This window comes from Nannospalax galili, unplaced genomic scaffold (genome assembly GCF_000622305.1).
Source record: "Nannospalax galili isolate Female #2095 unplaced genomic scaffold, S.galili_v1.0 scaffold212, whole genome shotgun sequence".
In the NCBI taxonomy this organism is placed as follows: domain Eukaryota; kingdom Metazoa; phylum Chordata; class Mammalia; order Rodentia; family Spalacidae; genus Nannospalax; species Nannospalax galili.
In genome coordinates, this window is record NW_008333884.1 from 4,465,698 (window position 1) to 4,479,298 (window position 13,601).

Sequence of the window (13,601 nt, forward strand, 5' to 3'; positions counted from 1 at the left end):
CCCCCCCCCCCACCCCCTTTTTTTTTTTTTTTTTTTTTTTTTTTTTTTTGAGACAGGGTTTTTGAGATAGGCAGCCTCAAATTCTTTATGTAGCCAAGGATGATCTTGAGTTCCCAATCTGCCTGCCTCTGGCCTCTACAGTGCTGGGATTGCAGGTGTATGCCACCATGCCTAGTTTTCTTCCTGTTTTAATACCCTAGGATGACAAGCTAGTGTCATTCGAGGGTGACCAGGGAAGTCCCTTTGCGTGTTATGTCTTTGGCTGGCTACCCCCAAAGCCCTAGCATGGTCTGCTAAACCTCCCAACACACACCTTTCCCAGACCTGGGGAGGATGTGGAAACAGTATTCAAACTGTCCTGGGCACTTCTGGGTCTAATGGTAGTGCCCTCTGCTTTGTCTTGCAGGATGACTACATCCCATACCCCAGCATTGAAGAGGTAAGGAGCCCACAGCTGAGTTTGCTCTGGATCCCCTTCCTGGGGAGATCATGACCCTTCCCAGCCATACATGGGAGAGAACCTTGGGCCTGAGACTTGAGGGCCTAAGCCCCCTTCCTGTCTTTGCCTTTGTGACCTTTTGAGGGTGCCCATATAGGCCTTGCAAAACCCACATTCCCAGTGAAGCTGGGGATGCAGGGGTTCAGAGGAGAGACTCGTTGCTGCCCTTAGCCTCATACAAGGCCTCCTTCTTTGGAGAAGTTCAGAGGTGGGTGGAGATGCCATTTGACCCCTCTCCACTGCAGCCCCAGATCAGGCTCAGGGCAAGACCTTCCTTCTGTCTGCAGGTTGTGGAGAAGGGAGGCCCATACCCTTTGATCATTCTGCCCCAGTTTGGGGGTTACTGGATCGAGGACCCGGAGAATGTGGGCACACCAACATCTCTGGGCAGCAGCGTCTGTGAGGAGGAGGACGAGGACAGCCTCAGCCCCAACACATTCGGTTACAAGCTTGAGTGCAGGGGTGAAGCCAGGGCCTACCGCAGGCACTTCCTAGGCAAGGTGAGGCCTGGGCTGCCCATGGCTCCTGGCTCCTGGCTGCCCTCTCCAAGGCTCCTCTGTCTTCCCTGCCTCTTCTTTTCAGTTCTGTTCCATCCTCACTGCCTATCTCTGTCTTTCTTGGAGAAAGTTCTGGGAGTGGGGTAGAGTTCCTGCAAGGGGACTTTTGGGGACTACCACCAGCAAAGTGTTGTAGAAAGTGATTGACTGGGTGGTTTGGGGGTGCTGGAGGATGGACTAAGTTTTAACTGCTTGAGGAAAAATCTGCTCTCCCTGGTTAGAGTCTCTGCATGCCTCTGCAGTGCCAGTCTCTTTGGGTTTTGGTCAGGGTGGTCCCCTGAGTACTTACACTGGCTGGTGTGCTGTGAGACTGATTATTTAACAATGACAAAGCTACAGTTCTTTAAATATGTTCTGTCTTTCAGACTTGCTAGATTTCCCAAGTCCCAAGGGCAGCTTCTGGAAGTCTCTAGCCTAAGATAGCTTTGCAGTCTCACCCGGAGAAGGCTATACCCAAACCTCACCGAACTTTAGGGGTTGTTGTTAAAGTGCATTTCTCTGGCCCCACTCTTAATTTGGTGGGCTTGGGTGGTAAGCTCCAGGAAGCTAGGGAGAACTTCGTGAGAAGGGCCTCTTGACCCCTTGGGATCCTCTTACCCTTCTCTTTGGATTGGTTGTCTTCTGAGAGTGAAAGTGATGTGGGGTTGAGCCCTGGTTCTGTCACTTAACAATTTCAACAATGGAGATGGCGATGTCATCTCCTTGGATAAAGCTGTGGTCGGGATTAAATGAGATGAGTAAGGAGGCTATAGGATGATGCACGGCACATCCTGAGGACTTGGTAGTTGGCACCTATTAATATCATCCTTGTTGACACCTTCACTGCTGAAACAGTAGGATCCTTCTCTCTGGGAGGTTTCTCCCTCCTAGTGAAGGACGTGATTTTGGGACCATGTCTGGAGGCTCACACCTGATTTCTATTTCTAGGATCATCTAAACTTTTACTGTACTGGCAGCAGCCTGGGGAACTTGATCTTGTCCATCAAGTGTGAGGAAGCTGAGGGCATTGAGTACCTCCGGATCATTCTCAGGTAAAGTTGCTGTGCTGGCAGAGACCATGCCTCTCCCAGGTGAACTGGCCTCCATGAGGGTGGGGGGAGGGCAGAATTACCTGTCTGACTAGTCTACTCTGGGTGTGCCAGAGGACAGACCTGCTGGAGTCCTGGGGCTGTAATATGATGTTGCCGTGTTGCCAAGCAGCGTGACCCAGGTGTTCCTGCCAGGCTTCTGAGTTTCAAGGTCACCTAGACTAGACCTCCCACCTGCCCATCTTTCTTAGGAGGGAATGTGGTTCTGAGGAAGATGGAAGATAAAGTAGAGTTGGCTCAGTGTGGCTTGTCAAGGTGAGACACACTCCCTGCTGGGCCACCTGTTCAGGGAAGGCTGTGTGCTAGGGTCCTGGAACTGGAGTGTTGTCCACAGCAGGAACCGAAGCCAGGGCACCTCTCTCTGGATTGTGACCTCAGCAAGGGCAGGAACTAAACTGGTTTCTGTTTGGTTCAACTAACATGATTTATAAAACCTCTCTTGAACCAGGAACTTGGATGGGTGTTGGGAACAAGGCTGACTAAGATTTCTCAAAAGGCTTACAGTTCTTTTTTTTTTTTTTTTTTTTTTTTTTTTTTTTTTTTTATCTCCCTGTAGCCCCACCTGGCCTGGAACTCACTATGTAGACCATACTGGCCTTGAACTCACAGAGATTTGCCTGCCTTTGCCTCCTGAGTGCTGGGGCATCATGCCCAGCCCAGCTAGGCTTGCAGTCTTACAAGAGAGCAGAGAATTTTAATGTGTCACAGGTATTATTTTAGTCATTTGCATAGGATGCTATGGGAGTCCAAATGAATCTGTGTATTTATCTCTGTCTCTGGAGGGCTTGGATGGGGTGAAGTCAGGAAGAACTATGTTGAATCCAGTTGGAAGTTCTTGGGTGTTTGAATATAGGAGTAACATTTTTCTTTTGTGTGTGCATGTGGTGTGTGGTGTATGTATATGTATTTGTGTGTGTGCTTGTGTGCGTGCACCTGTGTATCTGTGCATGCAGAGGCCAGAGGTTGGTGTCAGATGTCTTCTTTTATTGCTTTTCAGCTTATTTTTTGAGATGGGGGTCTCTCACTGAATTTGGACTCACAAATTCATCAGATTCATCAAGGCCATTGAGTTCTGGGGAGCCTCCTGTCTCTATCTCCCCAGCATTAGGATTACAGGCATACCCCATAATGCCTGACTTTATATGTGGGCGCTGGGAATCTAAACTCAGGTCCTCATGATTGCATGGCAAGTGCTTTATGGACTGAGCCATCTCCTCAGCCCTAGGAATAACTTTTTTTTTTTTCCTGTCTAATTTCCTGTCAGGGAGGCACAAGAACATTGCTTTGGGAACAGTGGGAGGGTATTTGTGGAAATTGTAGCACATATCCAGCTTTGGTTTGCTTCTTTGTGGTACTGGAGATGGAGCTCAGGAACCTGCACATGTGAGGCATGTGCCTTGCCAAGTAAGCAGCACTTGATTTACTTCTATGGAAAGGATGCTGTTGTTTTGGCAGCGGTTTACCTGGGTAGACATTGTGTTTGCAAAGCATGGAAGAGTCAGTCAACCAGACAGTTTTCTGAGTGGGTGATTCCTGGGTCCCTGTCTCTAAATAGGATTTCTATCTAGATGAGTCTTTACTAAGAACATTCCTTCCCTTTAAAATAAAAACTAGACCAAGATTACATAAGATTTTGAGTAAGATGACACCCGATCCCAAGGACCCAAGCCCCCTTTTCCCTTTTCCTGTTCCTTTTGGTTTTGTGGCCCAGGCTCATTGTATAGTCTAGACCAGCCTTAAACTTGCAGTCCTTCTGCTCAGGCTCCTGAGTGTTGAGATTACAGGTGTGCACCACTATGTCTGGCTTCCCAAAGCCCCCTTTTCTAACTCTGTTTCCCAGCTCAAATGTTTATCAGAAACAAAAGCTGGAGAAAGATGTCAGGCATCCAGCACAGACTTTAATGGTTCTAAAAAAACAATTAACAAAGTACCCTGTGGGACAGTTAGGACCAAAATGTAGATTATGTTGAGTTGAACCTTAATTCTCCTCCCTTAGAAAGCAATGTAGTAGGAATATATGAAATTAGATATTCTAAGCTGGGCCTGTTGGCTCATGCCTGTGATCACAATACTTCATAGGCCAAGAGTTCAAGGCTGGCCTAGGCTACATAGTGAGTTCTAGGACAGCCTGGACTATGAGACCTTGTCTTAAAAAACAAAAAGCAAAACCAACAGCAATAAATCTCAAGCCAAGCATGGTGGCACACACCTTTAATCCCAGCTCTCAGGAGGCAGAGGCAGTTGGATCTCTGTGAGATCAAGGCCAGGCTGGTCTATATAGTGAGTTCCGGATCCTGTCTCACAAAACAACAAAAAAGTCATCAGCCAATCAACTAATCAGTGTAATTGGATAGTCTGGAAGAATCCTGTGCTCTTTAGGAATGAATATCCCGAGATCTTTCCCTATAGAACTATTTCTGTTGTCTTGGATCCATGGCATTTGAAATCGATACCCTTGGGAACCCTGGGAATCACAAATGTGGCTCTCCCCTACAGAAAGCCATCAAGGAGGGTGGCAAAGAGAAGCCCTTCATCAGCAAGGGAGCTGGGCAGCCACAGCATGGACCTGGAGTGGTTGCCAGGCCAACTGGAAACTAGGCAGGAAAAACTGGCTCCATGACTTAGCAGCTTCACCAGACACAAGGAAGGACTTATGCAGATGAAATCCCCCTGCTGGCAAAGGGCACTGTCCAGCCTCTTCCTCATTCCTTGAAGAGCTCTGGATTGTTTCATTGGTGTCCCAGATTTATAACAACGCCAGACTAAAATGTGAATTGAGCATTCCAACAATGACTGTGGCATGTGGCTAGCCAAATAGAATCTACCTACCAACTTTAGACATTTCTTCATGTGTTTGGGACCACTTGTGTTTATTTGCTGTGAACTCTCTGTTCTTAGGCCTTGTTCATTTTTAAAGTAGATTGCTACTTGAAATTTCTAATTTTATAGAATCTTGTATGTAGTTCTGATAGCAGGTAGACTTAGGAACTTTGAACCGTGGAGCACATATAGATGGATTTCAAAAATACTCTCTGCTGGATGTATACACTTCTATTTTGACAATAAAACTAGAAACTAACAAATAACAAAAATGTTTTTAAAAGGTCACTTAACCACTTAGAAATAATCTAAACATTTTCCTATATAATTTTTAGGCCTGAGAAGAAATCAAAGCAGCAGTTAGAAAATATTTGTAAAATAATGACACTTTACAATATTTTAATGTGGATTGCATTCAGAGCCATCCTTAAAAGAAAGTGTGTTGCCTTTCCCAGTTTATTACTAAATATGAGAAAAAAATGATATTTGCAAGTTACTGTTGCTGTTAGTGACCACTTGGTCCTTCATGTGTGAGGAGGTTATTAAAATAATTGAGTACTTATGTGCTGTGATGAGTCAGGGCCCTACATAGTTTAGCTGCTCAGTAATGATGCTGGCCTTATTAATATCAACATTATCCAAAGAAAACAAGAGGAAAAAATGAACAAAGATTAATATGGAAAGAATAAATTAGAATTAAAAGAACATAAGAGGACTTGATTATTAAATCTTGGCTTCTGTTGCGGAAACAAAACAATATAGACAACTAGTTAGTCAAGTAGAGGAAAGAAAAGGCAGGCGTGGTGGTATATGCTTGCAATATTAGCATTTTGGAAGTAGAGTTGGGGGAAACAGGAGTTCAAGGTCATCCTTGGTTTTAGAGTGAGTTTCATGAGCCTGGACTACATGAAACTATCTCACTCTTCCATATATAAGATATATGAAACACACATAGATAAAAAAAAATATATGTAAAAAATACAAAACAACATAGATTGACAAAAAGAAAACAGTGTACAAAATTGGGCATAAAATATATAGTTACAGATATGAAGATTAAATAGTTGTTAATGAATGCTATGTCCAACTCATGCTATTAAGCTGAAAGTGCTGTCAGGCATTTCAGGGAAGAATGTGCTATCAAATTTAAATCAAAATGAGTCTAAAAACACAATGGTCCAATAGCCATGGAATAAAGTAGAAAAGTTCTCAAAGCATTCTCTTTCCAAGTGTTTCTAGCTCTAGATGATTTTATAGGTAGATATTTTAAGTTTTAAAAGAATAGATTTGTGATATTGAAACTGGTCAAGAGAGTTGAAAATATGAAAGGCTTTTCATTTAACGTGATAATGCTGAGAAGATCCTCATAAAAAGAATCAGGCAAACAAGATACCAATTTATAGAAAAGAAAAAGAAAAAAATCGGGTCCGATATTTCTTATTAACACAGACGAATGTTTTAAGCAAAATACCAGCCACAGAAATGCAAATCTATGTAGACTATTAAGAATACTTATAATAGTCGAGAAAGAGTTATTTTAGTTATTTAATTATCTTAGTTAAGACAAAAAAGTGCATTATTCAGTCAATTTTGTTTAATCAACACTTGATATGTGTCAGGCTGTCTAATGGGATAGTGTGAGGAATAAATTCATATTACTTTACCATGGAAAGTGTTTAGTCAATACATTTTAGATATCCTTCATCCCTCCCTCCTTCCCTCCTCCCCTCCCTGTGCTGAGGATTAAACCCATGGCCTTGTATGTGCTAGAAAAGTGCTCTACTACTGAGATATACCTTTAGCTCCTGTTTTAGATAATCTTTTAAAAATATTTATTATTTTTATTTTATGTGTATAAGCGTATGGCCTGCATGTATGTAAATGCACCTGTGCTGTGAAGTGCTTGTGGAGGTCAGAGGAGGCTGTCAGATTCCTTGGAACTGGAGTTATGAATGGTTGTTAGCCACCATGTGGATGCTGGGAATTGAACCTGGATCCTCCACAAGAGCAGCCAGTGCTCTTAACCACTGAGCCATCTCTCCAGCCCCTGCTTTAGATACCCTTATTCCTCTTCTTACTCATCTTTCTTTGGACATTGATCTTCATAGGCTACTCAGAGTAGTGCAAAAGCTAACTACTGAAAGCAGTTCAAAATCTGTGAGACGTGTCTGAGTGGGTGTAGGACTGAAAGATTGTTCTAGAGAGATACAGGAAAGCTACATCCTGCACAGACAGTGTTTAGTAGCTGGCAACTACAGAAGATCGTGGTCATGGCCATGGTCATGGTAATGATCATGGTCAGATCTGTAGAATGGTCATTGGCTAGAACAAGGAGAATGACTTGGTGCAAAAGCAAGGAATGGCATGAGCAAGAAGGTGTGGGTCAGGGGCTACTGAGATGAGGTGAGTCAGGTGGTGATCCCTGGTGATGATCCTTGCCATCAGATTATATGAGAACAGCTCCCCAAGAGCTGTGCAGACTGGCAGCCATGATGGGAACTAAACCAGGGTGGTTTACACCGAGAATAGAGGAAAGTGGGTGGAAAATTCCAGACACCTGGGAAAAACTGACATTAAGAAAGACAGCCAAAATGTGAACAAATGGGAGAGGGATTTGCTGATGATGAAAATGCAAATAATGGTAGACTTTCGAAATGGCTTAAAATGTATTTAAGACCTTAAAAAAGTTATAGAAGGAAGAGCTTCTCTAAAATGGGTAATAAGTTGCAGTACAGAGAAATGAACCCAGAGCGCATGAGTATAGAAAGAAAACAATTAGAATTATCAGAATAAATATAGTTATCAAAATAGACTTAACACATAGGCTAAAATCTAGTCTGTTCAAAGAGTGAATTGGGAGATAGCCCCAAGGAATTCTTGCAGAGCATAGCACAGATAAAGAGATTAAGTGTAAGGAAAAGAAGATAGGTGAATACCAGAAGGGGAGGCCCCTGTCCCAGAGGAGTTCCCAAGGAAAGAACAGAGAGATTAGTGAATCATTACCCATAGGTTCGACCTGAGAATTTTTTGAGAATCGAAGAAAGCCCTCTGCCTACTGTAGATCATTATTTCAAAGCAAAACAATATTTGTAGACGTGTTTAAGTGAAATATCAGAAATCAAAGTGTAGCATAATTTACAGCTGTCTGAGAACAAAGACAGTCTTTGAGGCAGTGACAACTGGATTGAGAGCAAATTTCTCCATGGTCATAATAGTTGTTGGGATACTATCTTTAAAGGGTTTCAAGAGCAAGCAAGCAAATAAACAAGGAGGAAGAAATACTTTTAACCTACAGTTCTATACCCAGAGAAACTATTAGTAAAGATAAAGTTACGCTCTTTTGCCTGTAGCGCAGTTTCTAGTCTGAGTATTGCAAGCCGCAACTCGATGACGGGCACCACTCTCGCCTCTTCTTTTCCTTTTCCCTTCCCTTTCCTTTCTTTCTGGTTTTGTTTTAATTTTAATTTTTTTTTTTTGATACAGGGTCTCCCTGTAGCCCCAGCTGGCCTGGAACTCCCTGGGTAGACCAGGCTGCCCTCAGTCTCACAGAGATTCACTTGCCTCTGCCTCCTGAGTGCTGGAATTAAAGGCATGCACCACCACCCTGAAAAATTAAACTGTTTTCAGACATAAAACAACCCCCACCACCATAACAGCCAACAAACAAACAAACAAACAACAACAAAAAAAACCCCCAAACAAAATAGGGTAGTCAGCCTTTTGGAGCCTCCCCGGAGAAATTACTGATGTACTTGAGCCAGACGAAAAGAGGGCTTAGAAGAAAACATGGAATTTAAAAAGTAACCAGAGACAGGGAAATGATATTGACAAATTTAATTGCTGACTTGGAAAAACAAATATTTTTTGACAAGTTTAGAAGGAAGATTGAACTATATAAGCAAAAGTAGCAAGGGTGATGGGAAGGGAAGAAGTCAATAAAACATACGACAAACGTAACCAGAGGCTGCTAGGAAAAATGTAGACAGATATATTGGGAGATGCCAAGGAACACAGAGGGATAAAGAGAGAATGACAAAATGAAATTAAATAGAAATGAAAGCACAAACGCCCATAACTTCATTCAACTGATGCCGGAAAAGAGGGGAGATAAGAAAGAAAATCACTCACAGGGAATACAAAATATAGAAGGAAAGACTAGAAGTAATTTCAGACATGTTAGTGGTTGTAGTAAGTATAAAGTTAGCTACTAAAATATCAGACTATTAGATCGAATTAAAAATACAGCTATAGTCTGCTATAAGAGACATTAAGAAAAACATGATACGGAAAGGTTTAAAATAAAGGGACGGGAAAAGACACACTAGGGAAATGATAACGAAGAAAGTGTCATAGCAACATTAAGTCCAGACGTAGCAGAATTTCACTAAAGAAGCATTAGGGATAAAGGAAGCCGTTCTTTGTAACTTGGGAATGTTTCTTCCTCAGTTCTGATGTTTCCTGTGGTGTGGAGGGAACACTTTTGGGCAGAACCTCTTGTTCTCTGCCCCGCCTCCTATAGCTGTTGGGGAGCAAGAACTTGCTCTACAGCTGTGTTCTTTCTTTTCCTCTTGGCGTTTTCTCCTGAGCAGCCCCTGCAGGAGGGGCCTTGCCCCCACCCAGCCGTACATGTGATGGGTGGGTGATTTCTGAAGTTTGGTTAGATTTACTTTATCTTCACACTTATGTGTCCTTACTTGGTCTTCAGCAGTAACAAAGGAATTATTTCAGCTCCTAACTGCCTTATTCTTTGTTGTTATTTTGTATTGAATTTATTCAGAACCAGTATAGGGCAAGATGCCGTTTGCTGGGCCTCCTCACAGCTCTCAGCCTACTGCACAGTAAAGAGATTGAGACACTCAGGACTACAGGGCATGTACTTGGTAACATATTTTTGGACTTAAAAGGCAAGAACTGGGGCTGTGGATGCAGCCTGGTGGTAGAGCCTTTGCCTAGAATGCACAGAGCCTTAGATTCAATTCCCAGCACTGCAAGAAAACTGAACAACAAAAACCCCAAAGCAAGAGCTGACAGAAATGTAGGGAAAAGGAGATAGATCCTCAGCTTAGTGGGAGAGTTGGATAAAAATCTCTCAGAAAATAATGGGTTGAACAGATTTGAGCAATGTAGTAAACAGATTTAGTCTTGTACTCCTGCTCTCAGCAAAAGAAAAAAATGCATCTTTTTCAAGCTCACATAGAATATGAAAAGAATAAAAAGGTCTGTGTTAGCAAATTGTTAACAAATTAAAAACAATACCGTATAGATTATGTTCCCTGGATATGACAATTAGTTTATAAATCAACAATTAAAATTCTTGAGGGGAAAATCTTTTTTTTTTTTTTTTTTAAAGCCCTTTTACAAAGCTCATGGGCTAAAAAGGAAATCACAAAAGAACTGACAAAATATTTAGAATAAAATGGCAACAAAAATACTACCTATCAAAGCGTGTGGGACGCAGTTAAAGTGGTACTTCCATAGAGTTGTATAGTTGTAAATGTGCTTGTGGAAAAGAAGAAAGATTAAATGAGAAATCATGCAGATTGGAAGTTAAAAACAGAAAAGAGAAAGAAGAAAATAGACAAGGATGAACTCGTGAAGAAGAAGGGATACATGAGAGGTAGAAAGACTAATACAATCAGCCAGCTACCAGCTGAGACAAAGACAGAAAACTGAAACTGCGCCCGCAGGAGCTAGGGTGCAGCTCAGTGGCGGAGCACTTGCGTGCTGTGGGAGGGCCTGGATGCCATCCCCAGCACTGGGAAACAAACCCCTGTATGAAGAATGTGGAGGGACACAGCTGCTAAGGAGATGAAGTCCTAAAAAGTTGTAAAAGACAACTCAGTATTAATGCATGTGATGGGTACTTTGATAGAAAAACTTAAATGACTGAAATTGACTCAGTAGAGTGTATAATACCTAAACATTCACCCCTAAAGAAATTTAAAGTGTCCTCTTATAAAGACAGCTGGTCCAGAGATGTCACACATGAGTTTTAGCAAACCTCTAGAAATCCGTGTAGCTCAAAACCCATTTCAAAGGACAAGAAACCTTCCTATCATTTGCTTGGCTGGAATAACACCTTACTATGAAAATGTGGCAAAGGAGGTACATTTAAACAAAAGGCCAGTGTTGCTTCTGAACATAGATGTGAAAATCTAAACAAACAACTAACAAGTTAAATTCAGCAGGATATTAAAAGTCACACATTATAAGCATGTGGAGTTTTTACCCATGGAATGAAAAGCTGGCTTGACAGAGTTATAATCCACCAGGTTAACAGATTAAAAACCGTATGATTATCTCAGCAGATGCAAAAAAGCTTTCCGTGAAGTTCAGCGCTTTCATAATGTGCTAAATGAGTCAGGGGAACAGGCTAAATTTAGAGTCTTATGTTGAATCCCTTGCTAAAGCAGATTCCATCCCATGTATATTTTGAGTAAATCCAGATTTTCAAATATTAGATTATCTTTCATACAGGTTCATTTGCATATAAAATCTAAATATATCCAGAAGCTGGGCCCAATTTTCTGAGAGAATTGAAAAAAAAAAAAAAGAAAATTTAGAAATCAGAAAATAATGGTGGCCTTGAAATTGACTAATTGCATTTTCTATATTTTAGTGTCAGACAACTTTTCCAGGTGTGGATCCTTAGGTACTGCCCTGGGGGCACACAGGAAGAATTTCTTTTTCCCACCATGAGTGTGGCGTCCCCCTCCCCTGCCAAGCTGAGTGAAAGGTAGATCTGTTCCCAGGGAGACCGGAAGTGAGGGCCCCTGTCTGACATGACCTCAGTCACCTTCCCAACTGACTGTTTCATGGAAGTCTTCATCTCACTCTCATCCATGTGCAGGTCCAAACTGAAGACGGTGCATGAGCGAATCCCCTTGGCTGGACTGAGCAAGTTACCCAGCGTCCCCCAGATTGCCAAGGTAAAAACCAAGGTTTGAGGGAAAGTGGCTGACACCAGGGCTGACTTTGGGGTGGGGGTGCAGGCTCTGCCATTGGGAGCTGGGAGGCTGCTTTGCTCTTCGTCTAGATGGAAGTGGTGGGGGACTGTTGGCACCTGCCTCCATCTTCCCTCCTTGTACAAGGCCCAGCTCAGCCTTGTACCTGAGGCTTTTTCAGGGAATAGTCTAGTCCATTCTGTCTGCCTCAAGTATTATAGTCCAGGAGACATGAGAAGTAGGAAGACAGAGCTCAGCATAGCAGATGTATAGGACCTCAGAGGAGGGGAAGGGTGGCTCTCGGAGCTTTCACTGAGGGAGCAGGGTCTGAACTGGTCTGAAGGGTAGTCCAGATCTACTGTTGCCCAGAGGAAGAGACTGCCAGCTGACACAGAGGCCCATGTCACTATATGAGTTGCTGAGAGTTTGGGAACTGAGTCTTCAGATTAGAGTTGGAAGGGTGGTCAGCTGGGTTGAGTTACACCGTCACTCTGGTAACTGGAAAGCCAACAGAACTGTGCCCAGTACCTTCTGTGGGAGTTGAGGGTGATGGCCTTTTGGCCTTGTCTTTCAGTCAGAATGGGGATATGTCTCAGGCTTCATCTTATTCCTTCCCTCACTTTATCAGGAAACCCTAGAAAGGTGGGTTCACTGTCTTGGACCCACATTAGTGAGCCGCAGAATGTGAACTCCAGTCCAGGCTTCGTGCCTTGCCCTCCCGTGCTGCTTTCTCTGTGGGTAGAGGAGCCCGCATATACTTAGTGGATGTGGCTCCTGACCTATGTGTTTCTCTCCCTACTCAGGCTTTCTGTGATGATGCAGTGGGGCTGAAATTCAATCCTGTCCTGTACCCCAAGGTGAGGACTTTCACACACTGATGGGCTGTCCTAGTTTGTTTCTTCATTGCTGGGACAAAACACTCTGACCACTACCAACTTGGGGAGGAAAGGGTTTATTCAGCTTACATCTCCCAGGTCGCAGTTCATCAGGGAGCCCAAGGTAGGAACTCAGGGCAGGAACCTGGAGGCAGGAGCTGGAGCACAGGCCATGGAGGAATGCTGCTTACTGGCTTGCTCTCCTGGCCCATGGTCAGCCTGCTTTCTTATGCAACACAGGCCCACCTGCCCAGGGGTGGCACCACCCACAGTGGGCTGGGCCCTCCCACATCACTCATCAAGAAGATGCCCCTCAGACATGGCCACAGGCCAGTCCAATAGAGGCAATTCCCCAATTGAGGCTCCCTCAACCCAGGTGTGTCAAGTTGACACTAAAGCTCTCCAGCACATGGGCCTACTGTCCAGGGCCCTGTAGCTAGGTGTGAATATGCACACTTGGTAGGTCTTTCGGAAGTTCCCTCTATCATGGAGGGGTTACATAGAGTCTCCATGATGAGCCTTTATGTCTCGCTCTCTCTCTGCCTACCCCTGCTTAAACTGGTACCCTGGGAACCCATCCTTAGGTATGCCTGGGTTCCCAACATCCCTGAGTTAGGACCCCAACCTGCTGTGAAGGTTGACAGAGCATAACAGTTTTGTAGCTTTTTCTACCTCACCTTAGCTGTACCTTCATGAAGACAGTTTTGGGATGAGGGAGTTGGTCAGATCCCCCATGACATCATGGAGGAGTCAGGTACAGAACTCTGAAACCCACTAAGAAGTAAAAGGTTAACCTTGACTCCTGGTTACCCATGTGA

The 13,601-nt window shown here is 43.5% G+C and overlaps 1 protein-coding gene across 8 annotated transcripts in view; it reads left to right on the top strand.

The window, feature by feature from the left end:
* Positions 1-13,601, top strand: part of Rap1gap2 (RAP1 GTPase activating protein 2) — a 251,257-nt gene that overhangs the window by 165,382 nt on the left and 72,274 nt on the right. For all 8 annotated transcript variants that reach the window (XM_017797085.2, XM_029561472.1, XM_029561471.1 and 5 more), the window contains 5 exons: positions 407-439; positions 787-999; positions 1,984-2,087; positions 11,815-11,893; positions 12,712-12,765. In XM_017797085.2, coding sequence (XP_017652574.1) covers positions 407-439; positions 787-999; positions 1,984-2,087; positions 11,815-11,893; positions 12,712-12,765 — 483 coding nt within the window. The remainder of the gene's footprint in view (positions 1-406; positions 440-786; positions 1,000-1,983; positions 2,088-11,814; positions 11,894-12,711; positions 12,766-13,601) is intronic.